This window comes from Salarias fasciatus, chromosome 15 (assembly GCF_902148845.1).
Source record: "Salarias fasciatus chromosome 15, fSalaFa1.1, whole genome shotgun sequence".
Taxonomy (NCBI): domain Eukaryota; kingdom Metazoa; phylum Chordata; class Actinopteri; order Blenniiformes; family Blenniidae; genus Salarias; species Salarias fasciatus.
In genome coordinates this window covers 17173716-17201135 of record NC_043759.1, presented here as the reverse complement: position 1 = coordinate 17201135, position 27420 = coordinate 17173716, and the positions used below count along the sequence as shown (strand labels likewise).

General features: G+C 42.5%; 1 protein-coding gene across 1 annotated transcript in view; it reads left to right on the top strand.

The window, feature by feature from the left end:
• The window catches only part of enpp1 (ectonucleotide pyrophosphatase/phosphodiesterase 1), a 28515-nt gene extending 1631 nt beyond the window's left edge, over positions 1 to 26884 (top strand). Inside the window, exons 2-23 of the mRNA XM_030110442.1 lie at positions 4167 to 4239; positions 9824 to 9884; positions 11862 to 11959; positions 12038 to 12117; positions 13030 to 13149; positions 13988 to 14097; positions 14290 to 14355; positions 14446 to 14518; positions 14827 to 14935; positions 16844 to 16975; positions 17055 to 17086; positions 17204 to 17331; positions 18096 to 18165; positions 19434 to 19521; positions 19661 to 19845; positions 20835 to 20874; positions 20954 to 21114; positions 22469 to 22604; positions 23243 to 23317; positions 24022 to 24154; positions 24358 to 24502; positions 24601 to 26884. Of these exons, the coding sequence (XP_029966302.1) occupies positions 4167 to 4239; positions 9824 to 9884; positions 11862 to 11959; positions 12038 to 12117; positions 13030 to 13149; positions 13988 to 14097; positions 14290 to 14355; positions 14446 to 14518; positions 14827 to 14935; positions 16844 to 16975; positions 17055 to 17086; positions 17204 to 17331; positions 18096 to 18165; positions 19434 to 19521; positions 19661 to 19845; positions 20835 to 20874; positions 20954 to 21114; positions 22469 to 22604; positions 23243 to 23317; positions 24022 to 24154; positions 24358 to 24502; positions 24601 to 24753 (2268 nt within the window). The 3' untranslated portion in view covers positions 24754 to 26884. The remainder of the gene's footprint in view (positions 1 to 4166; positions 4240 to 9823; positions 9885 to 11861; positions 11960 to 12037; positions 12118 to 13029; positions 13150 to 13987; positions 14098 to 14289; positions 14356 to 14445; positions 14519 to 14826; positions 14936 to 16843; positions 16976 to 17054; positions 17087 to 17203; positions 17332 to 18095; positions 18166 to 19433; positions 19522 to 19660; positions 19846 to 20834; positions 20875 to 20953; positions 21115 to 22468; positions 22605 to 23242; positions 23318 to 24021; positions 24155 to 24357; positions 24503 to 24600) is intronic.
• Positions 26885 to 27420: the final 536 nt, after the last annotated feature.

Below are 27420 nucleotides of genomic sequence, written 5' to 3'. Positions count from 1 at the left end.
CAGCGCGAGGCGGGAAGAGACCTCCGGAGCCAAAACTGGAAACTTCCTGCTGAACCCTTCATGCAGATGAACGGAGCTTGTTAAACAGTTCAAAATTTAATTAATACTCTCTGTCTTGCACTGCCAGACCTGACATTACTGCACATTATGATAAAACAGCAACTAAACCACTTATTGTTGTTTTATTCGGTTTGCTGGTGAAGTAGTTTTCATCTTTGAGGAAGCATCTGTAGACCGGAGTGGTTTTTAGAGACTCCGTCATTATAAATATCATGACTTTGCAGGATTGTGAAGATTTTTGATGACAGTCAGTATAAATTTTAGCCTATTTAGACACTTTTTTTAGCTACAAGTTGAGAAATGTGATGTAATTTGGTTATTTTTACACTTTCAGCAGATTTTCATCACTATATATAAAACATTTAATATACATTTGTTAGATTGTCTTTGAAAAGTGGCAAAAGGTAACGAGTGTAAGGGATTAATGAATTTGAATGATTGCCAGATAATGGTTAATCGATCAACATGCCAGTGTAAAAAACAAAGCCAACTCGCTTTTTTTTTTTTTCGTCTTAATGCCCTCGTAACTTTATTACTGTAACACAAAAGTAACAACATAAACTGTTTGCAGCTCTTTCAGTCATATCCAGAAAAACATCGTATTCTTTTCGAGAGCTAAACTTGTAAGACATCTCAGCCTGTACATGCAGTCAAAAAATCCTAATTGTCAGAAATGTCTTGGAAGAAAAATACCTTTTATGCTTTAAGTGATTTTTTTTTTTTTTAGGCTGTTGTGGTGAAATTCTTTGTTTACTGCAGAGCGGTGAAACACAGCGAAACGTTGAAACGTGAAAAATGTGAGGAATTTGTGTCGTTCAGCTCATGACTGAAAAATCAAGGATGCACAAAGAAGGTCATATGACAGTGCGCACACACACACTCACACACACATTTCTAACTGTTCACTTGTAAACTGCAGCTGGAAACCACAGAGCCTCAGGCTGCTTGGCTCCGGTCTCCTAAACGTGGGTAAAGTCTAGACAGCTCTACACCCAGGCCTGTTTTTAATGTCGCTCCTCACACCATCTTCAAGTAACTAACACAAGGAGAGGTGATTTAAGATGTTTCAAAAAGGATTAATTGTCAAGTAACAGTCAAAATTTTAAAAAACGATATTCTCTGCTCTCACAGTGACGATACTCGCTGCTCTGTGAACATCACCGTATTCTGCCCAAAAGGGGCTTATTTTACGGCAATGTTCTCTTTACTGTCAACTTATTGTAGTATGAGTGTTAAACTCGCCTTATGCTGACTATTTAACCCCGTCAGACTTGTAAATTTAAGACTCCGAAAACACCGTTTTTAAATGCAAAACTTTTCTCTTTGTCAACTTGAATATTTTACGCACGTCTTGAAATTCTAATGTGAGCGTCATGGTGTGGGTCAATAATCTTATGAAACATTACAATACTCTGAAATTCTGTTCTGGATTTTCATAACTTAAAAACCAAAATCACAGAGCACAATGACTCAACAGAGCAGGAAGAGTGTCTCACTTCGACTTTCTCCTGTTAGAGTCCAGACTGGAGGCATTTCTGTCTGGAGTTTGCATGTTACTCTTACTTTAAACTTTTAATCTTTGTGTTCCTGCTGAGCGGATTGGACTGTCCTAAAGGGCAGGTTCTGGTCTCCTGGCTGAATCATCAGATTTTCATGAGGGAAGCACAGAGCCAGGGCGTTGCAGTGACCTGATGCAGGCAGTAAAATGTGTCTCCCAGTCAGACGTGGAGCTTTTCCACCAGACAGGCTGTTTACTTTCACAGCCCACGAGGAGCATGTTGAAGGTTTTCCCAAGAAGCCCCACCAGGGTTTTCCCCTCTTTGCACCTATAACTGGAGAAAATAAGCGCTCATACCCAGACGCAGTTCACACACGGTGCAGCATATTTTCGCCGTACCTGTCTGGGCCTTCCACATCTGCGTCGCTCGGAGTGGATTTCTTGTGGTCGGTGACTCCCACCGTCTTGTTTTTGAGACGGCGCTCCAGACAGCTTTCTGACACTGGAGGAGTCAGAGGTTGACTTTTGAGTCAGGAGGCTATATTTGTCTTGAATCACGTAAAAATGTGACCCACGGCTCAGCTTGTTTTCATTGTAAACCCTTGCTTTCCTCGACAAATCCCCTCACATGAGAGCATGACCCGTTTGATTTCCAGCTTGTGTCGAGTGTCCAGGCTCTTGAGTTTTGATCTTCTGCTGGTACTCAAGTTTCCTTTCACGATCCAAAGACATATCCAAGGAATTAGAATATCCAGACTGAACACTGCAGTGAGACGGTGTGAGTGTGTGTGTCTGTTCAGACTGAACTCCCTCTTCGCCCGTTTGTTTGTCTTCGGTCTCGTCATGAAAATAGCTTTTCTCTCTGGATCCATTCAGTTCGAGTGTGCATTTTTAGAAACAGCTGTCACCAAGCGTTGGTCTTCCAGGTCGTAATAGCCTCTCCACCCTGGATCTGATGTAAGCTCTGGTTTTACTACAGATCGTGTGTATCTGAACTTGATGGGGAAACTGAGTCTTACGCTGCCAGAAACCTCAGATGTGGTTCAAGATCCGACTCAAGTTCAAATATCAAAGACTCTAGACTTTTTGCATCTAAGATTTCACTCAGTCTCACATTTTCATCCGTCTGTCTTGCTTCATGCTGAGTTCATGAGGTTACAGGGGCGATAGTCACCTTGGGGGCCCTGAGCTGCTCCAGAAAGAGACATAACCTCTGCAGCAGGTCCTGGATCCCCCTCATGCTCTCGTCACAGTTGGACGCGGTGGGTCGATCTCCACTGGGAGTTAATCCAATGATCGAACAACTTCCTGTCTTTTGTGTGGAGACTTAAGCCCACCCCCCTGCAGAGAAAGCTCACTTCATCCACTTGTTGCAGACTTATTTTTCCCCCTTTAGGTCCCGGCCCAAACTGCGTGTCTGTAAACAGATGGTAAATACAGAGCTCTGCTTCTTTACTGTGAGCAGTAAATGACGATGATAACCGCTGCAGGCCTGCTCTGGGAGTTGTGTGGGTTTCAAAATGAGCAACTATGACTACTGTGATCTCTAAATACACTGATTCACAGCTCTTCTAACCATCCATCTAACTTCAAACACCCCGCCTCCCTCCTCTGATCGGCCCCGAGCAGATATGAGCTGCGTATGCAGTAAAAAAAAAAAGAGGAACACGTTGACACAGTGGAAGTCATCAACGCTTTCCTTCACAGTTTTGAACGTCTTCTTTGCAATAAGTGAAGCTGCAGATAAAGTCAACATGATGGAGGATGGCTGAATGCAGAAGGCTTGCGGCCACATCAGCAGCTCTCTGTTTGGACACAGCGGTGCTTTGAACTAAACGCTGACGTCGGCATGTTTACCTGCTCATAACGGCCCTGCCAGGGTGGAGAGGGGGGCGGGGCTACCATCAACGTTTGGCATAATAACATTAAATGTGGTAATCGGCTGCTCAGACTGCAGCTGAGGGTTGTTTTTAGCTAAATTTCATGGCAATTTCTTGAATGGATTTTAACCTCAAATGTGTGAAAATGTGAATGAAAGGATTCTGGGCCTGACTGTGAGACAGAAAGATTCCTACTGTACCGATATGAAGGTCCATTCAGCATTCGCTGCCTTATTTGGTGAAAGAGTCAGTAAAGTAAACTTTGCACTGTATGGCACTAATAAAGTAACAGGCTCAATTCAAATACGATCATCCTCTGGGGGGGGGGGGGCATGGGTATTTACACAGAGCTGTCCGTCCGAACGGGGTGAACGTTGTTAATGCTCGGAGTGTGTGAGAGTAGCTGTTATATTTACCAGTGGGGTTGATTTACGGCTCCTCGCTCGCAGCCAAAGGTCTGCTCCAGCGTGTTTGTATTATGGTCACAAAGGCATGCAGCCGACTGTGGAGTGTGTCTGTGAAGGGCCGGCGCAAGAAACCTGAAACCCAGTCCTCTCAAAAAAAAAAAAGTACCACTTATCGTGCTTGCAGTATTAAAATTATGTAATATTTTAATTCACTTACAAAGCCATTGTTAAAGATGTTGCACAGGGTTTGATGTTACAGTTGTATTTCACACGTGCGTGTGGTTTTAACGTGCATGCTGCCATTTGCTGTGTGTTTTTCAGGTGCTGCTGCTGTGCTTGCTGGTGGTCATCCTGGCTGTGGCGCTCTCTCTGAGGCAGAGCGCCAGCGGAGCAGGTAAGGCCGGGCGCAACCCGCGTTTCCTCAGACAGCCTCGTCACCAGGTTTATCACCCTGAAGAGGCATTTTATCATTCAGCGTTACATTTGTAGCGTGTTGTAATGGGTTTCCATGTGTTTTATGGGTCTGTAAAGCAGAAGGAGCAGCGATACCACTGAAGATAGTTGATTTAAATGGTGTTTAAATTGAAAGAAAGCTTTTTGAGTCTCTGCCACAGCAGCGTTTGTGTAGATTGGTGCAACTGCATTAACCTCATTGGAAGATTGATATAATGATAACATGGTAAAATAAGAAAGAACAGGAAAACACAAAACAAAAATGGAAAAAAAAAATACTTTTAAAAGGTAAAGAGAGGCCATTAGAATTAGATTACAAACATCTTTCGGAACAATCTTAAACAGGTAAAATGACAAAAGCGAGGTGAAGCTTTTATTGGGCAACAGATAAAGCTTTAGCGTCTGCAACGAATCTGCATTTTACAATATACCCATCAGATACAAGCAGCAAATCCTCCATAACTCCCAAACCAGCCCTGCAGTGATGATCATAGTCTTTATTGATCCCAGTAATGAAGCAAAGCTCTGTATTGACCGTCCATTCAACGCTGCGCAGTCTGGGCCGTGACTAAAGCAGCACCTTGTTTAGGTTCCATTGTACTCTACTGGACTCACATAAAGGTGTAATCAATAACTGACATTACAACATCAAACCTTTATCAGAGTTAAAATATTATCAAGCATTCAGTAGGTGTAAAGTTCCTTACATAATCGTGACACTTTTTAAATAAAAGCTTGGATAAAACTTTCATGGAGAATTTCAACACTTGGGCGTTGTTAAAACCAAAAGCCATGGTATCTCAGGACTTTAAATATGGTAAAATTTTCACATGTGTCTTCAGAAAGCTTCTTCTTGATCACCACGTGGTACTGCTGTCCTGCAAAACTATGTTTTGTTTTATTTATATATTTAATGTGTTTTGTAGTTGTTTTAATGTATATACTTATCATTTTAAAGAAGCAAAAAAAATTTGATCACCTGTAAAGCATGTGTTGAACAAGGCGAATGTTAGTTCAGGTTAGTTTTCTATAGTCAGAGTTGAATTTATACAAAATTTGAGAAATGCTGTTAAAATACAGTAAAGTCGAAGCAGCAGTTTTCTGTCAGTATTTTTCCAGCTTTCCGAAAGCTGTCAACATTGATCAACTGTAACACTGAGGAATATCACATCGTTGTTCGTGGCTGTGGTGCAGAAATCATTAAACTAAAGCTATTTTTAGACTGAAACTCACTAGTTTAGAATGTTTCTGCCTCTATGATTCATTGGCGTTTGACGAATTTCATGACTCAGGGTCAAAATCTCGACTCAGATCAGCAGAATTCCCCTCGTTTCCCTCACGCTGACCCTGCTCCTGCTGAGTGGGTTGCCCGGTCAGTGTGAAAACTATTTAAGTCACACAAGAGAACACAGAGGTATGTGATAACCAGCAATGTAATGAATCAAATGTAATCAAATCAATCTTGATTCATAATGCACTTTTCATATTAAAAGACAACTCAGAGGCCATAGTTTGCCCATATGATATTTGATCCATTAATCGTAGTAACATTTTACCAATAATTTATTAAGCTGATTGCAGGAGCATTAAAAAATCCATTTAAATGTAATAACTGCAGTCAATAATGCACACATAGGGCTATGTTACTTGGAAATTAAAGCAGTTTTATCCTGGTTTTATGCAGCTTACTTAATGAAAATAGACATAGTGGATGGCATCATTTCTTTACTTTTTGATTGAATATATGTACTCAGCAGCACTCTCTTTAAAGTATGGTTAGAAAAAAGTGTATTATTTGACTGCATTATTGGTTATTACAAGGTAGTGTCACAAACTTCATTACATAGTTTTAAGTCGTTTTGTTAATGCTTCCGCATAAGTAAAAGGCCAGATTTGAAAAAAATAGCTATCCAAATAATTATTTTAACATTAAAACCCTTTTATTTTTTTGTCCACAGTCACTCTGATTTCTTGCTATCTTCATTTACATTTGATGTCTGTTTATAAAATTTAACAAAAGTGGTAGTTTCCTGAAAAACTTGACAGAGTCCTCTCATCTTGCTCTGTATGAGCTTTTCGTAGGGTTACTGAGGGATATTAGATGGCATCCAATCACCTCACTCTGTCTTTATGCCATAGTGTCCTTAATCAATTTCCCCTTGGTGTGTGAGCACCTTAACATCACATTAGTGTGTGAGTCCATGGATGTAACGGATCATGTAGTGTCGTCATACCGTCCAATCAGATAAAGTAGCAGTGAAGCTATCAGAGACTTTTTCTCACTAAAAATGGGTTTTATCTTATAAACTCATTGAATGTTTTTATTCTGTCATTGAAACATCTGCTTGCTTCTGTTTAGTTGGAACTAGTAAGCAACCGTCTTCATTCCAGGCTGGAATATTTGGGAAGTTGAGCTGTCAGCAGGACTTGGATAAAAATAAACGGGTGGCCCCCACCCTTCGAAAACACTGAAACACAAAGTGACCCGCTGATTCCTTAAAAACACAAAGTTGAAGGTATTTTCAAGGTTAATCTGTTTAAAAATTAACTTCTGGGCATAAAAACTAGGCAAACAAAGCAACATTCACACTTGACATCGTTTCTCTTTCTGGAGACGTCATTCTGCGAGAGCATTCCTTAAACGCAGGTTGCTTGGTGCTTGTTTTTCCTTTCACCCATATTTAGAAGTACCACGGCAACATTTTCTGCCTGAACTGTGTTAAGGTCACTGTATTCACTCAACATGGACTGAAGAGCATCAGCCTCATCCCAGGTTACATTTGGGTTTTCTTTCCTACTGCAAACTTGTTTGGCTCTGCGGTCAGAAGGCGGAAAAACAATCCAAGCCTCCATTGTGGAGCAACTCGATCTGACGAGCACACAACTCGCTGCAGGCGTTTGGAAACTTGAGACTTTGGAGTATTTAGAGTAGCAGAGGAGGGAAGCTCGAGTTACCAAGCAGTCCGTGAACGAGGAAAACAGAGGAGACTCCTCACCTCTCGGTGTGATTCGTCCTCGTGCTTCGCCCAAGTTGTCCTAAACTCGAGTTTCGGGAAGGCAGGAGTGTTTCCTGCGGCTTCAGATTCGCTCTGGTTTAGACGAGGGCCGCGGCGTCAGTGCGCTCTTTGTTGCAAACCGCCAGGCCAGAACACTCCTCTTCCATTTCGGGGGCAGCGGTGGTGACTGTGGGCAGCTGTCCTCAGCCTGGGCGGGGCGCTCCCTCTGCTGCGGCATTTCCCCTCAACTTATATTTCCTACCCAACCAATATGAAAGCCATATGGGAGGAATACGTCTTGACTTTTCACTCATCCGAACTCTCATTTAGAAGTCGTTCACTTTGCCTGAACCTCCGCGTCTCGGGGGGAGGCCTTTGGAAAGAGATTAAAAGAAGAGAAAAATAACTTCTTCTTCTTCCTGGAGACTCAGAGTGTGCAGTGTGAAACACAGAGAGCGGGTTTTCCACTGGATTACAGACCACAGTAACCCGTCTCCTGTGACAGAGCGTCGCCGCGTTGGGTCCAGACCGCACTGCTGGCCTGGAGAGGCCGTGAGGAGGGGATTTCTCACCGGCGTGCGGAGGCCGCCTCTGTCAGGGGTCCAGCCAGCCGCAGGCCGGCTGACGAATGGGCTGGCGAGACAGTTGTTTTTTTTTTTTTAAAAACGGAGAAAGACGAGGTTCTGGGCTTCCTGGTTGGTGTCACCTTGTCTGTGGGAAAGTCCTTGAGTCGGGCATTTGTGTTTGCTTTTAGGTTTGTTTCCACACTGCTCCAGCGTTATTGTGCATATTCTCACCTCAGACTTTATTGACAAACCAACATTAGCATGTGGTGTGCGGTTTAAGGACACTGAACCCTGGCGCCGGCCCTAGCTGACTGTGGGTGGAGGCAGGTTGCACTCTGGACAGGTCACGGTCGGGCACATCTAGACCTGTGAGCAGCGTCGGAGTTTCCAAATAACCTCGAACACGTGAGGAAAACATGGAAACTCCACATGCTATGTCAGCACCATGCATATAGCAATCAACACAATAAAAAGACATTAAAATTACACTTAATGTTCTACTGGCACTGTTAATGCTCAAGTAGGAGCAAGTGGTGTAAACACAGCACTACCCTATGATCACTCCGTCCCTGATTTTACTCCTTTACAGGTTTTTTTTTTTTTGTCTTCTTCATTTGCTTCTGCAACAACAATATCCAGCTGGTTTTCATTGTAATTTGACTCATTGTGTTGTCCAGAACAGAACCTGCCTTAAAAATGTGATGATCAGGCAGTTTTTTCTTCCTCACTTCATGAGGTCTGGTTCTGTCCGTGGTCGTTTGGAAAGAGTTGTGCTGTTTTCTTGTTAAAGAAACATAGAGAGCAGAAACACAGAGAGCAGAAACACAGAGAGCAGAAACACAGAGAGCGGAAACCTCTCGGTTACACATCGTTTGTGGTTACGTCATGAATGTGGACAACAAAGCTGATTGAATGTCTGTTTGAGCACTTTCATATCCTGTTAGAGGACACTGATGATTCACAAATCCCATTTCATCATATTGTTTCTAGATTTATTGCGAAAAAAAATAAACCGTCATTGGATTTGAGGCGACGCCTCACAGAGAGGAGAGGAGAGGATGCTTCTTGGCACAGAGCGACTGGATGCCTGCTTGCAACATTTCAAGCCCCCTTATCTGCAACCATACTGAGAAGCTAGAGGATTGTTTTTTACCGATAATTCGGTAGTTAATCTTCCATATTTACGTATCTGCACTCATAAGGGAAAAATAGAGTCATCAGTTGAACTAATGCATGATTTTGGATTGTGGGAGAAAATCCGCATACACACAGGGAGAACATGCAAACTCCATACAGGCCAGTATTTGAACCCACAACCTTCTCAGTGTAATTTGAGAGTGCTAAACACTGGTTGCAAACATTAACCACGGGGGAGCAGCGTGACATGAACACAACTTCCCCGGAAGACTCAACGAAACACACAAAAGGGTTCAAACTAAGAAGGAGAACAAACAATCTCTTGGTGAGTGAATGCAGACTAAGTTACAGTCTGAGGGAGATTAAGGAGAAAACTCATCCAACAACTGGAGTGTACAAGCTCACGTCTTTGTTTGGGAGTTACAAACTACACTTTGCGAGTTACAAGTTTAGTCTGAGGCTGCATGGCTGTGAAAACCTGTTATATAAAAAACAAACAGTATTTATATTTTAATCTTAGTTTTGACAAGTTATTGTTATTCTATTGGATTCATTACATTTAAAATTTCCAAATTTGTCTATGATTAACAGATATCAGTTGCTACAAGGCTTCTCCTAGATTGCCTCTGCAGCTTTAAGAACCACTGATCTATAACAGCATGATTGATGATTTGTCTTCATATTGAAAACATAATAAGTGTCTACAGTCTTGTGTTTATTCTTGTTTCACCCAATTCATTTTGTGAGCATGCAAAACAAACAGGCCAAGTGTATAATTTTAATCTTTTTTAGATTTTACAACAATGACCTTTCTTGTGTCCTGCAGAAGGAGAGCTGTGGCTCCATGTTTCCTCTGAAGAAGTTCTGCAGCCGCGGTGTCCAGCAGGGTAATGAAACACCCCTTTTTTCTACTGTTGCTATGTGAGAACTGATCTGTGTGTGAGTGTGTGTGTGTGTGTGTGTGTGTGTGTGTGTGTGTGTGTGTGTGTGTGTGTGTGTGTGTGTGTGTGTGTGTGTGTGTGTGCGCCTGTGTCTGTGTTAATGGAAAATAATGACTCTGATCTCAGCTGACTTAGGTTTTGTGCTGAGAAAGAAACTATTGAAAGGCTTCGCCCACAGTTTTCATGAGTTGAAACTATTGTTCCCTGAGCTATTCTAAAAATTTCTACAGAAATTAGAAATAAAACTCTTCTGTCACTTTTTAAACCATCCACGTTATCTGTCGTTCAGTTTTTTGTTTTTTTTTTTAGTTGACTACATTTTTCCAGTGGTGTGACTTTATTGGGAAATAAACTGTTTCTAGGGAAACTGGGCTAATGACTGTGAGTAATCAGGCATGTGTTGGTGAGTTCTATGTGTGTGTGGGTTCACATGAAAGCACGGTCACGTGTGTGTGTGTGTTCCTGCGTCAGTGGGAGGGCAACCTCAGACAGACTCATCTCTCTTTGGGAATGAAAACCTGCGTCTCCACATGAGGCTACAGTCTGAAAGTAATTCTGTGCTGAGATTCTTGTGTCAAAGCTGGTTTGTGTGTCGTTCTGTCGGTAAACACCTATTTGTTTGTGTGGTTCTCTCTCTACTCTTTTTAATGCTGATTGCAAGGGTTAGGTGTTATTTTAAAACTTTCAAATTGTCTTTGTGATTACATTGTTGATCCCGAGTGGAATAGTAGCAAAAATAACCTTTAGATGCAAAGATTTAGACAAAAGAGCTACTAATACAAAAAAAAAAAAAAAAAACTAACAAAAAACCCCATTAAATGTAGTATAAGATATAAAAATCAAAACAAGTTAAATATTGTGCAATTTTAACATCATGTCATTTTAAATATTGCAGTATTCAGTGAAATATCAAAACAAATGTGCTTTATTTTGAGGTGTTTTGCAGCCTTTAGCTTACAGATGAATCTTGACCAGGTGATGCTAATGCTAGTGCGAATGCTAATTCTAATGCTGCTTTATTAGCGGTAAGGCACTGTACTTTCCCGACTATGCATCTGTGAAAAAAAAGAATCTCTGACCTCTTTCTGCTGCTCTTTTTCTGTTTTCTGTTGCATATACTTCAAATTCTGCTCTGTGTAGCATTTTCTGCTTTGCCAGCATTGCACTTGCAGCGAAACACAGTAATAATAGAGATGTTTCTGTTGTATTGGTGCAGCATTCTGGTGTTGTATGGTCATGGTGCGCATTAGTATATGTTGATTAAAAAAAGTTGCATTATCAGCTAAATAACTAAAAAAAAAACTACAGTTTATAATCTGGGAAATGTGGTAGCTCCCATTCAATGCTACGTTTATAACCTCTGTAGTCCTCAGCCGCCACTGAAGCACTGCAATCCCTGGTAAACAAACTGGCACAACAGATACTTTTTATTGAGGGCTTCTGCTCGGTGTCTTCTTGGTAAGTTTTTAGTCATCTCACGGGTTGGATCAGACCCTCTGACAGGACAACTCTGCTATAAACCACGTTCATGTTATGCATGTGATAATACATCATGAGACACATGATAAAGCAGATATAGACTTTTTAAAACCTCTACAAATCAGCTGCAGCACTCAAATCCTTGGAACATGTTTTGCACAAAATGAGCAGCGATACAGTGTTTTTAGAGCAATGACGTGTTTCATTCTCTGGAAAAAAACTGTGTCATTTTAGGGAACAAAAATCCACCAAGATTCCCTCCGTCGGCCCCTGACACACTTCTCCACTCTTCTCTGCATTGACCTTGCTTCTCCTCCTGGTGGCTCGCTCAAAGAGCCGCTTTGTCCTCGCAAGCGGCCGTTCGGCACGACCTCTCCGCTGCTGGTGCCGGAGATATCCACGTCTGCCGATAAAGAACTCACTCCCGTGTCGTTTCCTGTCCAGCTTTTCCAAGTCTCCGCTCCTCCTGGTGTCCCTGGACGGCTTCCGGGCAGCGTACATGAAGGATCACGTCGCTCACATCCCCGTCATCAACAAGTTACGTAAGTTGCCGGCGCACGGTTGCCCCTGTTCACCTTCTCCCCGCCGTCCTGGCGTGACTGAGTGTCACTTTGTTACAGGAAACACAGGAACAACAGCGCCATACATCAGGCCTGTTTATCCCACAAAGACCTTCCCCAACCACTACAGCATTGTGACTGTAAGTCTCACCAACTGGTGCATTGCTTTTAATCATCTCATTTATTCAGGATATCTTAACAAAATACACTCAGAGTGAATTTATCAGTTGTTTGAACTGTCCGGGTCATTCTGTTATGATTCATACTGTCACAAGTTAAGGTGGTGCAAACGTCTGAAAAGTAGGAAAAGAGGAAAGTCAAACCTTTTTGAAACAAATATGTGTAAACTGTTATGTATCTCTGTGATATTTGCTGTGATTGGTTTGCATCCTTTAAACTCAAATGCCCATTTAAATGAAACCATCTGCCAGGGTTTAGAAAGGAAGTGTGTCTTTTGTGGGCTTAAAAAAAACAGAACTTTTTGTCCGGGAGTTTCCAGGAGAATTTTTTTTTTCCCTCAATCTTCACATTGAATTAGAAATGTGTGTTTTGACAGCAGTTTTTTTCTCCTGAGCACAAACTAGAAGCTCTGTGTTTTGTTGTAATGCATAGATACTTGAAGTAGTAAAATATTCGAAGTATAACTATCTCACAGTCTAAAAGTATTACTACATGTTAGAGCCATGCTGCTGCTGCAGCAGGGTAACAGTGAGCGTCGGGGCTTTTCCCAGCAATTACAACTCAGTTTCTGATAGTAAAAAACACTCTGTTGCATCTTAATGGTTTACATGTGTTTGGCAAAGTTCCACGGTAGAATTGAGGCCCAGCAAAGTGGAATCAGCCTCTGTGCAGTTGAAAACGGACCCTGTAATTAAACTAAACTGCTGCGGTTACAGTAACACGTAAGATTTTTAAAGATTAGAGAGAGAGAGAGAGAGAGAGAGAGAGAGAGAGAGAGAGAGAGAGAGAGAGAGAGAGAGAGGAGGAGATCGCCCGTTTGATCAAAGGGCCTCGTTGTGACTGTGTGTTGGTTTCACCTCTGACATCTGCAGGGTCTTTATCCCGAGTCCCATGGCATCGTGGACAACAAGATGTACGACGTGACCCGGCACGCTTTCTTCAGCTTGAAAACCGACGAGAAGTTCGACCCAAGGTGGTACCAAGGAGAGCCGGTGAGTCGGCGTCCGACCACCAGATGCCACATAGAGGGAGAGACAAGAACCGTTCAGCTGCTCAGTCGGTTTCATCTCTCTCTACACGCTGAGCTTTCACGATACAGCCCTGGATTGAAGTGTGTGTGTGTGGGGGGGGTGTTGTGCTTGTTTTCAATGCATCGTGGCGGTTTTCATTTAAATGTGGGGCCCCTTAAATCACATTCCTCAACTGTGTGACAAGCCGCTCCTCCTTAAGATACGAGGCTCCGCGGCGATGCTTCAGGAGGACGGGGGAGACGGATGACTCCTGTCCAGCCGGGTTTCTCTGCTGGGATGGATGGATCTTTTCACGATGACTTCCAAACTAATACAACTAAGTGCAGCTGCCAGAATGTGTTTATAAGCCAGCTGCACAAAGAAAACACTGGTCGAAATGCAGATTGGTCAAATAGATATTGATTTGGAATAAGAAAAGTGCTGTTGGATTTCCATTTGAGTTGACGGGGCTGTGAGGGATGACACTTTCATCCTAATGGATCAAACTCTGGCTGTGATGCTGAGTTTGCTGTTAGATCATTACTCACTGGATCCCAGTTGATCATCCTGTTCTCCTCTCAGTGTTCTGTTTTTATGTTCTCTCCTTTCACCTCTTTTCTTCTACCTCTTTCCATCTCATTTATCATCCTTCATTACTTCACATTCCCACTCCACCCTTTTCTTCTCTTTTTTTAATGATTTTTATTTTTCCTCTCTTTTGCCTTCACATTTCTTTACTTTTCCTTCCTTTACTTTCCTTCTTTACTGTTCTTTACTGTCTTTACCATCAGTCTTATTTTTTTCTCATTCCTCTCTTCAGGTCTGGGTCACCGCTTCCCGTCAAAAACTTAAAACGGCGACTTTTTTCTGGCCGGGCTCTGACGTCGCCGTCAATGGCACCTTCCCAACTTTATATAAAATCTACGATAAGTAAGAGCAAGGTCATTCTGTTCTGTTGTGTTGTATGGTTAATATTTTTGGTTGGACTCTTTCTTGTTAAAAGCATTCAGTGGCTGGCTGATTCTGAACATTGTCTTAACTCATTGTCATGTTGAATAATTTTGCATTTAAAAATTAGAAGAATGAATTCATAAATCACATGAAGTCTTTTCCCTCCTGCAGGAGCATTGCGTTTGAAAACAGAGTGTCGACGGTGTTCGAGTGGCTCAGTTTACCCGAAGATCAAAGGTCCCGCTCCTCTGATTCACTGTTTCAGAGGTCAGTTTGTCAAGCAGGCAGAATGTTGTGCTTTAACTTGTCTTTTTTTTCTCATTTCAGACCTGACTTTTATACTTTGTACTTGGAGGAACCTGACTCATCAGGACACCGCTACGGGCCAGAAAGTCAAGAGGTGACTTATTCACTGACTTTAGTGGAAAAATAGAGAACTTAACTTTGGCATTTCCCAGAACTTGACGTACAAAGTTTTCTTCACTGTCACGGAAACTGCTAAGTTTTCATTTTGTAACAACCTACTGTGGAGAATGAGTGACAAATCTCTGCGGTTTTAGCTCAGAGCAACTAGCATTTCATTTAATTGACTGCTTGAATCCTTCTTATTGGTCTCTAAAATAAATAAAGCTATATCAAGAGAACCCCCGTTTAAGAAAGATTGATTATCTCGTCCACTGTTCATGCTTCCATTCCTCGTTTCTTCAGGTGCTTGAGGCTTTAAAAGATGTGGACAGGATCATGGGTCTGCTGATGGACGGCCTGATGATGAGAGACCTGCACCACTGCGTCAACATCATGATCATCTCAGATCACGGTGAGATTATCACACATGTCCTCACCGATTCAAAACACACGAAACGTGGTGAAATGTTTGACTTTGAATTGGGTATTAGCTACATTTGTCAAAATTCTTTGAAACTACTGGTTGAACTTTAATAAATCATTTAAAAAAAAGATGTTTAAATGGTTTATTCAGAGCTGCCTGGGGCTCCACTTTTCCCTGAATAGACAATTAAAAGTTCACCTCAATTCGTTATGCATTAAATATTTGCCTTCATTAGCGTATTGATTCGTAGTTGACTGCTGCTACTCAATGCAACACCATGTTGACCAAATATTTCTTTATCTTTAGATATGTATGGATTCTGTTCATGTTCTGACTTTTTAAATTCCATTAACTGAACCTAAAGTTATGCGTCACAAGGACACCTAACAATAAAAAATAAAAAGAATGATGAAATAGAAGTGCAACAAATAAAAGATTATAGTTTTTTTTTTTTTTTTTTTTTTTTTTTACTCATAAAATTAAAAATTTAAAAATATATTCTTGGCATTTTGCCATATGTTATTAAAATGAACAGCACTTTGTCATAAAATGTCTGAAAATGTCAAAAGATCTGGTGTTTGTCCTGTTTATGCAGTGGCCATAGATATCGTTTACTTGTGTTATGACTGCAAAGTTAGGATAAAAATAGGATTTTCCAATTACATAATTTCTAACCCTAAGATGCACTGGTATAATTAATAATGAAAAAACAATAGTAAACATGTGATTTTGATTAATATAATGCTTTTAGTATAATTAGCTGTGTAAGTGTTGCGTTCTTGGACAGCTCTCCGGGGTGTCGTATAAACTGCACCGTTACATACTTGTGCATTTTTTTGTGTACATAAAGTAAGACAGACATGGTGCAGCTGTCTGGAGCGTGTGTGGTTTCACGATAGCGAGGCGCAGCATCATTTCAGAGCGTGAGCGCCAGAGAGGAGGGACTTTTGAGGCTCCAAATGTTTGCCTTGGTTGAGTCGCTGCACCTGCTGTGGAGGAAGCTGCAGGCCGGAGCCAGAGAGGAAGTCAATGAAAAATGAGATGAACTCAGACACAGTGCAGAGTACACACACATACACACACACACACACACACACACACACACACACACACACACACACACACACACACACACACACACACACAGGCACAAGTCTTTCTCCATATCTGGCGACCATATGTTCAGCCTTGTAATTACGTGCGATAGAGACGAATGGAGCAAACGTGGGCGATTTCCCACATATTCACATGAAAGATGTTTCTACCAGAGGAGAGAATAAATCTAAAAGACTGGACCAGTCATCAGTGTGGAGCTGGTCATGAAGGGGAAAAACTCTGTCATACTGTCAGTTCAAGTGGAGAAATCATAGAAATCAACTAGTTTGTCAATTTGAAAAGAAAAAAAAATTGAAAATGAGAGTTTTGAGAAATAAAGTTTGCATTGTAGAGAATTTAGAAAGGGGCCTCAAACTCTTGTTGCTCATTTCACGGTTACTTTTAGCCTGCAGGTAGGTGAAGAATGGCGCCAGCCCCCTTCATATGTCAGAGTAGCTGTGCAGATCAGGTCAGGCTAATAGAGACTGTGATGTTCATGGAATCAATTACTGTCAGTCACATCAAGCTACGTCAGGTTTCTTCATGTAATGGTCTCAGTTAGACAAATTAGGTTGTAAGATGGACGGATAGCGAGGAAGACACGGACACTAAGTCTGAGTTATGAGTTCAGATGTGAGTCGAGGGGACAAAGAGGATTATGAGAACTTTAGCACTGTAGTTCCTGGAGAAGCAGCCAGGTGTTCATACTTTATTGATCCAACAAAACATGGCATCCTTATTCGAAAGTTACAAGATCACTTGAAAAATAAGTGTTTTTTACATTCGGTTTTCATTTCCCAGGCATGGAGGAGGCCTCCTGCGAAAAGGCCACTTTCGTTTCAAATTATGTGGACGATGTTTCCAACTTCACCGTGATCCAGGGCCCGGCGGCTCGCATCCGACCCAAAGACCTCCCGAACGATTACTTCTCCTGTGAGTTCCTGATCTTAGAGCGCCTCATGTCACCCTGTTCGGATCCAGAATCACTGAATCTCTGCCGCTCTCTCCCCAGTCGACTACGAGGGCCTGGTGAACCACCTGTCGGTATGCCAAATATTCCCACTGTGCCTCCAGCGTTTAGAGGAAGAATGAAGGATTATCTGCTGGCTTGACTTCAGGTCAAACAATCCCATTCTCCCCCTGCCTTTGTCTGTCCTGAAGTGCAGGATCCCCGACCAGCCAATGAGGCCGTACCTCAAAGAAAACCTCCCCAAACGGTTGCACTTCGCCAACAACAAGCGCATCGAGCGGGGTCACCTCTACATGAAGGCCGGCTGGCAGGCGGCGATGTGAGTGAGCCGGGCTGAGGTTTCACTCACACCAGAAACTGCTGCTTTCACACGACTTTTTAACGTGACTTTTACATTGACTGCGAGTCCAAAGTACAAATGTCGTCTCCCTCGAACATATCTGTTAATGTTCACCTGCCTGTTGGGTTCAAGTCAGGGTCACAGAGAGGCTCCTAAAGTTCGTCACATGATCATCATCCAGTCAGTTTAGTTGTGCTGTAGCCAGGGAGCTCACACTGACAAACTTTATCCACCAAAAATACACAATTTGATTGATTCACCATGTCTCATGGATCCGTCAGTTTGCTTTAGAAGTTCTTGCAGAGGTATTTACATTCTTCCGAGCTGAATGCTGCATAAAAACAACATCGTCTGAAACATGAGACAGTTTACGAGACGGTGCGCCAGACGTTTACTTCCCAAAACAAATTCCATTTGCTGTTTCGTTCCTGCCGGTTTTGTTAAAACTGTTTCCAGAAAGAGAAAAGCTGCTCATCTGAGAGAATAAAAAACATTTGCACACATTTGTTGGTTATGCGGTGAAGTGAGAAAGACACACGAGTCACTTTATCTGTGTCTGGCCACCCAGAAGCTGGAGCTCTTTTGGTGATTTCTATAAACAATCACATGTGGAGGAATCCTTTTCATCAATCGTCGCTGTGATCACAGAAAATTGCTTCAGGCTGCAGGAATAAACAGACAGTAGTCACGGGAGCACAATTATTAGGCTATCTCTTGAAATATGTATTTGTGTGTCTCTGCAGCAGCAGAAAGGAGATCAAGTACTGCAGCGGAGGATTCCACGGCTCGGATAACGTCTTCGCCAACATGCAGGTCAGAGGAAGGAAGGGCGCCGCGATGGGCTTTAATCTCCACGTTCTGTTTAGGTTGTCCAGCGGGACACGCGTCGCTATAAAGGAGCGGGACAATAGCCGCCTGCGTCACTGTTGACTTTACCGTGAACCTTTGTTTTTTCGGCTCATAAAGCAACACAGTGGACAAAGTGGGCGTGTTGGGTAAACACGCCCACTTTAGTGGTTTTTTCTCTTTTTCACATTTTATCCACTTTTAAAAACATTTTTAATTGTTTAAATCTCTTTAATGTTATATTCATATTCAAATATTTGCATTTATTCACAGCTTATTGAGAGTTAAGTTCGGTTGGAAACTCTACTTTCATCTACAGCAGAAAGACAGAATCGTTTTATAAAAACCACTTTGAGTCTGTTGCTGGGAATAAAAAACACTTTCAATCAAGATCCAAAACAACAGATTTCCCAGAGATGTTCAGCATTGTTCGGCGGTAATTCCCTTTTGTTTTATGACTGCTGAACGCTCAATATATGTATAGAAATACAGAAAAACTGTCTTGAACATCTTGAAAACAAACACCTTCCATGTGACCAAACAGATAGTACTTTGTTTCTGTTCTTCATTTCACGCCTTCCCACATTTATTTTCGCAGTTTTTGCCACCCATGTGTGAACCAGTGATGTAAAGCACTCTCATTGTGTGGTTGGTAATGAATCAATTCCTCTGAAATGCAGGAAAAGTTGTATTAGATCGTGATAATTTGTCCAGGATCATAGTAAAAGATTACATAGATTTCTGGAAGGTTCAGAATTAGTTTCAGAATAGTCTAAAAGGTGTTTCTTGTTAATTAATTTGGATATAATGAATCGAGGGAGCCTGAATTTCATCTGCAGAAATAAGAAGCAGATTTAAATGAGGAAATACTGAAAGTTTCCTGATGTGCTGCAATGACTCCTGTTGAGACATTTTCTCACGCCGATTACAGTGAGTGTGTCTGACTGGAAATTTACTCCATAAAATTAGCTCAGAGCGCTGTTGACTTGTCTAAATCAGAGAAAAGCAGCTAGTTGTGCTTGAAATAGATGATTTATTCATCTACAAATATCCTGAAAATCCACCCGGTTCATCCTCCTACATCTGGCAGCTGCTTTAAAGCCACACGAGGCCGTTTTTAAATGAATACACAGGGTATAATTGAGTGTTCAACGTCTTGTTTTGTTTAATTTGAGGTCTCAGGCATTGTTTGTTAGCTCCATCTCCAAGCTAAATTCATTTTAACTGTGTTTCAGGCCATCTTCATCGGCTACGGTCCGGCGTTTAAAGTGAAGACAGTGGTTCCTCCCTTTGAAAACATTGAACTGTACAACGTGATGTGTGGTAAGTCACGTTGTTGTTTTTGGAAATATACTTTTCATGATGGCTCCTGAAATCTTACGTAAGTTTCATCTTAATCTGATTAGTAGATCAGATTAATCCGACGTTGTCTTAATCGTGAACGCTCTCTGTCTTCCTCCAGATCTCCTGGGTATCCGTCCCGCTCCCAACAACGGCAGCCACGGCAGTCTGAACCACCTGCTGAAGCGCCCCGCCCACCAGCCCGTCCACCCGGCGCAGCTCTCCCACGACACCCCCTGCGAGGCCGGCGGCCCCGCCCCCTCCGACGGCCTGCGGTGCTCCTGCCCCTCGCTGACCCCGGATACGGTACTCGTATACGACAGGATTCCTGGTAGTCGCCAGATGATGAAATTATTGAGCAGTTTTACTTGCTTTCTTTCTCACAGAATACATTTTATCAACTGAGTTTCCATTGATTTGAGGACATAAATACAAATAAGTGGTGGGTTTTGGAGGCTCTGATTGTTTAATCAGCAGCTGAAGAAGGAGGAAATATGAAGTAATGCTTTAGTGTGAGTCACCTGAGAGAAAAGCCTTGTGGGAAAGTACTGACAGGTTTCAGACGTGAGATTTTGAAATATCAGTCAGACTTTTTGAAATACAGATTAACTTGCAGCAGAGAAAAACCACATTGAACGTTGATATCAATCTCAACATGAAGCCGATTTTAATGCAAAATACAGTAAAATGTCCAAAACCTCCTCCTGCAGAGCAGCTGCTGCATCCTCATGTTTTCACTGACTCACTCTGACTGCAAGAGACTAATGCTGGTTTGCATTTTCATAACAAAGTAGCTCGAGTTCATCTCAGTGTTGTGTTGAGAACGTGTTGTTTGAAAGTTTCACCATTATCTTGGTTGTTGGCTTTGGTGCTATTCTGTCCTGTTGTCAAGAATAGATTTCTCTGGAACTGGGAATAAGATTGAATATGTATCTAAATACATATTCAGATTATTTGGACCTTCTTGAAAAGAGACTCATGTGCTCATATATACTTCACTCAATTCTGCACTCTTTTATTTTCCAACTCAAAATAACCAAAAGTGCTTTTATTTCACTGAATGTTTCCAGGAAGTTCCTTTCGTGGTTCATTGATTCAGTTCATAGTTCAGTTTGTGTTATTGATCACAATAAAATTACAGACATTAGAAAAACTTTAACAAACTCTAAAATAGTTTTTTTTTCTCTCACTTCTCTCAATATAAGGTAAAAGTTATTGATTCCACAAAGTGACCTGTGTGTTTCCATGAAGGTTTCTGTCACATCAAAGTGAAAGCTGTGTGTCTTTCCTTTCAGGAGACGAGGCTGAACGCAGATCTCCTGTCAGTTGATTCAAGTGAGTGTCTTTCCCTTTCCGTCTGCGGTCTTTTTCTGGGACGTATTTAAGTTTGAGGATGATGGTTTCCTCTCCTCAGGTGTGAAGGCCAGCTTGCGGCGCCTCCACCACCCTTTCGGGACTCCGAGCGTCGTCCAGCCGGACGCCTCCTTCTGCCTGCTGCACCAGCCGGACTACCTGAGCGGCTACAGCAGGGACCGCCTCATGCCCCTCTGGGTGTCGTACACCGTCCAGCCTCTGGTGAGGGCCTCCGCCGGGCATTTCAGTCCGTCCTCCGAGCAGCTGTAGCTCTTCTCCTCTGCTCTGGTTAGACCCTTCTTGTAAATTATGACCTCAGGCGGCGTTTACTCTCTATTCTAAATCATCTCGCTGCTTCAAAAAACATTCATCCAACGATCACGTCCTCAGCGAGGTTCAGGATTTGTTTCCGTTCCACTGTCACGTAGATGCTCGACTATTAAAATATTGCTTGTTCTGCATCTGCGGCTTTTATTATTGTTAGAAGCTAAACTCTCGTCACAGTGTTTGAGACTGTCGTGGCTTTCCACATCAGTTTCACAGCCAGTCCAGCATCTCCTTATAAAGTCGGCCTCAGCGTCGGTTTTCCACCCCGCTCCGGGACATGAAGGAGGACAAACAAAACAAAAACAACTTATCATGTATACAAAGAACCCAATGAATCTCACAGCCGCAACAAAACAACCAACAGACTCCACTGACTCCAAGACTACCCTGTCCCTGACAACGACAGTAAAATGAAGAAAAAAATATTTGTTCCGAGTCCGACCACTAAATATCCGTGTGACCTGGTGACACACTCAGATGTTACACACATAAACACACTTACACAACCATACACACACATGCTGCATGTGATGTAACATCTGACGGCGAAACTTCGGCCTCAGCTGCTGGACGGTGTTGTTAGCAACTCGCTGTCAGAAGAGCTTTTAAACACTGATATCTTAACATGTATGATAACAGCCAGGGTGACTCACTGCAGGAGGAGCAGGTCTGTGACTGGATGTAAAACTGTAAGAAGAAAACTCCTCAGGAGTTCTGGAAAGTGGCACGAATGTGTCCCGTTCCAGGTACCAAAACATGTATTGACTGTGTGTGTTTATTATTAACTTTATAGATCATATATTTCTGAAAACATTTGATCTAAACTGGTTTCTCTAAAGTTGAGCCTTATGTTATATCAATAATCCACTAATGATGCCAGATTGTTTTGTAAGACTTCACTGATAACATCCTGGCACAGTGGATGTTATCTACGTTGTAAACTGCTTTACCGAGGTTAGAAACAGGAAGTGGGAAAGTACATTGAAAATATACATGAAGCATAAATTAATTAAAAAGCAATTGTCTTCTGTGTTTAATAGTCAGAATAAACCTGCTGCTGTTGCTCTGAGTGCCAGAAAGATTTTAGTTCCTAGAGAGCTGTGCCGTCCCTGACGTGCGACGCCCTCACTGACCCACATACACACACACACACACACACACACACACACAGGCGAAGTGAAACCAAAGCTGAATGCTGTTACGCAACGCTGCGTCTGTCCGTCCTCCTCTGACCGATCTCCCCTCTCAGGCCGAAGCGAGACCCCCGATCCCCGAGGCGGAGGCGTGCGTCCGCGCCGACGTGCGCGTCCCGGCGGCGTCCAGCCAGCTGTGCGCGCGCTACGAGGACGACCCCACTCTGTCCTACGGCCTCCTGCATCCCCCCAGTGAGTGTGTGTCTGCGGCGTGTGTGTGTGGCGTCCAGGCGGGGAGCTCGCCGCTCGCAGCTCGCCGTCCACGGTGTGGAATTCGAGTTGACGCGTTCCTGAGCCACATTCTCATGTAAAAACGCTGTGGGAGAGGAGAGCGTCCCGTCCCCCCAGAGATAGGCTGCATTTAAAAAGAAATGCAGATTTTTTTTTTTCAGGTAGTTTCTCGTTTAAAAAAAAAAGAAGGGAACTTGTCAGCTTAACAGCTGCAGGAGAGTAACCACAGGCAGCTACAGCTGCCAGAATCAGACGTTTTATCTTCATCTGGCTGTTTGACAGTTACCCCACGCTGCCATGTGTGGAGTTTAATAAAGTCTACAAGTTTATGCTTTGACAATTTATTGATCATTAAATCAAGCTCGAGTCCAAACGGAAATCTGTGTTTCCACTTTTTTTTTCCTCATCCACTGGATGTTTATGCAGCAGTCAGTGTCTCCTGCAGCCCCTCATTACTCCGCCTTCACCTGCTGTGGACGTCTTAGTTCTTCCCAGCAGACGTGTCAGACTTTCCCAACGTGTGATCCAGGTTTGATTCCTGTGCCAAGTCCTCCGCTGGGAGCTCTCAGCTTTTCTCTCCCCTCTTGGTTCCTCCACAGGTCTGAATGCCAGCGGTCCGGTGACAGATTCTCTAATCAGCAGCAACATGGCGCCCATGTTTCCTGCATTCAAAGGTCAGTCGCTTTGACAAATTGTCTTTGCTTTTCGCTCCGGTCGGCCTTGTGAACAGAAACTGTGGTGAATCACAAACTACACTGAACATTTCTCCTAATGTTTTGTTAAAACTTGAGCTGTTTAATGTATACTTGAACTCTGAGGGAGATCTAGAAATAGATCAAATATGTGGGGTTTTGTCCAGTTTTGTGCCACTTTTTACTCCGTAATGTTGTGTCATCATATTTCGGCGATCATGTTGCTTCATTCAGGACAGCCACAGATGTTCTAACTTTCCTTACTTGCCCTCGCAGACTGAAATCTGTTGAAAGTACAAACACATTTCGGTGCCGTGTGATGATTTTCTTACTCCTCACCGGTGCTGAGTCACTCTTTGTGTTGCAACGTGTCACTTCTGCTGGTAATTTTACATTTCAGAGTAAATTAAAAGGTGAGAGACACAGACAACAAGGCTCCTGCTGGGTTTCGAATGAGCCTGCTCAGTTTGTGGCAGACTGTGGAAAGTCTGGAACTTATTTGAGGTCATAAAGAACAAAATTAAGTCCAAATTCAATCATGTGGCGGATGCTGCCCCCTGGTGGTTTGAAGCTGTTGGTACACAATTATGCATTTTCTTGCTCTCTGCAGATCAGACTGACATCAGTTATATTTCTGAGCATAAAACTTACTTTTTTTCTTTTTTCTTTTTTTTTTTTTTTTGCAGATGTTTGGACTTATTTCCATGATGTCCTGCTTCCAAAATACTCTCAGGAGCTGAACGGGGTCAACGTCATGAGTGGGCCCGTGTTCGATGAGGACTATGATGGAAATGTTGACGCACTGCAAAAAATTTCAGGGTAAGACATCAGCAGGAAGACCGTCTCCAGGTCTCCCCGTAGCTCTGTCACAACAATAAAAATACGAAGAGCAGTAGTGCATCTTATTTTGAAGGAGCCTTCAGGACACTGAGGTCACTTTTAAGGTCATTTGTTCATTTTTAGATGAGATAATGTCGTTTTTAGTGTAATCACATCAAAAATCTGTGTCTGTGTCTGTTCAGGAACGAGGCTCCCATCCCGACACATTTCTTCCTGATCCTGACCGGCTGCAGGAACTCCACCTTCAGCCCCGTGGCCTGTGAGGGTCCCCTCCAGACCCGGGCCTTCATCCTGCCCCACAGACCGGACCACTCCGAGAGCTGCGCGGTGAGCTGCCCCGCCGAGGCCTCACATCGCTGAGAGCAGAAAATACATAAATCTGAATATGATCCACGTTTTGATGTCGTTTTCCTCCTCCTCTCCAGGATGGGTCGGACTTGTTGTGGGTGGAGGACTGGCTGCAGCTCCACTCCGCTCGAGTCCGAGACATCGAGCTGCTGACCGGACTCAGCTTCTACCACGACAGGCTATCCGTGGAGGAGACGCTACGGCTCAAGACCTTCCTGCAGACGGCCTGAAGGCCGAGACTTTCACCCAGCAGAGCTTTAAATCCTGACGGAAGCCATGATACGGACACAGTCAGGAAACATTAAACAGGTTTAAAAGTTTCCTGTTTTCACACCAAATCAATCACAGCCTTAAATTCCATCCATTTGTTTTCTTGTTTGTCAGATTTTTTTTTGTTTTTTAATGTAGTGGAAGCCATTTGTTGGCATTTATACATGAACCGTCTCGTCTTCTGAACTCCTCCAAAGAATTTCCTCACTGCGGAAAAACGGGAACTTGACAGAAGAAGGGAGAGGCAAACGTCTATTGACTGAAGGACTATTGATCCCACAGACAAATGTATTGATTGTGACCTTTTCGGAACCTTCACCTCTGATGAGATCTGAAACGTGGAAATGTTACTGAGGGAATGTTGGAGAGCAGCAGGAAAGACCTCCGACAGAAATACGTTTTCTTCCTGCCAAATATACCCTGTTTTTGTTTTTTCAAAGCCTGTGTTATTATTAGGATTTTGTACATTTTTTAAAATAATTATTTGTTGTTTGAGTGCCCGGATGTGTGAGAACCGTCTGCATGGGTGGATTACTTGACGTTTGAGCCTCCTGCCTGATGAACCGTCTGAATCACTGCTGTTATAACGTCAGTGGAGCAGATACAGTTACGAAGCCTCACAAAAATGTGTTATGTATGATCAGTTGCTGAGCTGCTGTCTCTCCGTGAGGCCGCTGTGGCAGCACATCATGAATTAATTCTCCATAATGGAGTATTTGCCAATAACATGACAATTTTAACACTTTTACATGGAATAAAGTCAATCATGCAATACGGTAATAACATTTTCACTATGAATTAGACTACTTGCTGGGTATTCCATTGTTAAGGTTGCATTGACAATCCTTTGAAATTCTAATAACTGCAGTCAAAAAATGTAATAATAATTATATAAGTCAGCACTGATAAATATTAGTGACCAAATAAACATTAAATTCCCTTTTTAAACATTTTCCGGTTGCCATCTAAGTTGGTTGTTTGGACTCTTTTCTTCGTTGATCCATTTTTCTCTCATAAAACGATTGTTACGCTGAGGTTGTAGACTATTATATTCAGGATATCAGAGTCTGATAACCTAAAAAAGCACAAACTAAGATGTCGAACACCTTTTCACTTCCGGCTGATCGATGTAGCTTCAGCTGAACGTCAGTCTCACACACTGACCGCACTTCGACCTGCATTCTGTTTTTAACCGACAGACATTTTTACCACCAAGTAAATTTACCTTGAGCTAAAATGCATAAAAAAATATTGCCTTTTTAAAAAACCTGCACTTTATTGCATTTATGAAATTTAAAAACTCATCTGTGATCTGGTGTCATAACAGTGTCAGTTATTTTTTCCCTTTTAGTCGTAGCTTGTTTTCTATGTCGTTTAGCTGCATTAGTTGTTTCAGGTGTTTTTTTTTTGTTTGTTTTTGTTTGTTTTTGCCATTTCGCTGTTTGCCATTTCAACTGATTTAGCTGTTTTTTTTAAGCATTTCAGCAGTTTTAGTTCTTTCAGGAAATTGTGAACCATGGTGCTTTTCTGTGTTGTTGAAAGTTTGACCGAAAAGATAACACCGCATTTAAAAAGAAAATTTCATGTGCAAATTTAGAGGGCGCTGTACAAGAGATAAAGAGTTTAATATGTCCCAGACGTTGAGTTAAGCATGATTGCTGTAAAACCGTATTCCTCTTACTTAACAATGACTGATTAACTGAAAAAGATAGAAATATTGAGAGCCACCAGCTCAGTCAAGGTGTGAACTGTCTACACATCCAAAATAAGGAAGAAATTTGAATTTACTGCACAAGGTACTTTTCCAACTCCTTGATTTCTGAAGACACGAGTCTGAGACAGCAGGATGCCCCCATACAGACACACACAGCTGTCTGGAGTCATGTCAGGTCTCTGTTATCTGTTTGTTTCTCTTCTCTGGTCATTTTCTGATTCTATATTGTTGTTGTTATTTCTCATGCTGACTCATTTCAATGCTGTTTTGTAGATATTTAGAGTCTCTCTTGATGGTAAAGTGTAGTAGCTGTCTGTCGAGGCTCAAAGTTCAGTAATCCTTGTGTGTGTGTGTGTGTTTGTGTGCATGTGGACAAGCTTTTTTTTTTTTACTTCTGAGACTGTCTGGAAATTCAGGTGACAAATATTCAAAATTCTACATTAAAAAACAAACCAAAAAAAACCCCCTCCTTTGCTGACTTGTCGTATTTGCCATCTCTCAGTTTCTGCGGTCGAAGATGCGAACGCTCTGTCCTCTCACAGGAACCCAAACGAAAGTGAAATGCGTCTCCATGCTGCAGCAGCTCGCGTGTGAAACACATGTAGGAAGGAAGTCAAGCTCTGCTCTGTTTCCTTCGGCGTATAAAACCTGCCACTTCCTCAGGCTGACCACTCCGGGGCCATGGCAGCGAGACGCTGCAGCGCTCTGCAAACTGCAGCAACCTGGTTGTCATGGCACACGCCCCACTTGATTTTTTTCTTTTTTTTTTTTCTTTTCACACAGACACGACTGTCATGGTGCTTCTGGGCTGTGTATGTTGAGAATGAGCAATGAAACGTGTTGAGAAATGTTGGAGTCATCAGTCTGAATCAAACCAAAGCAAAGTGGAAGTTTCCTCTATCAGGGCTCTGTC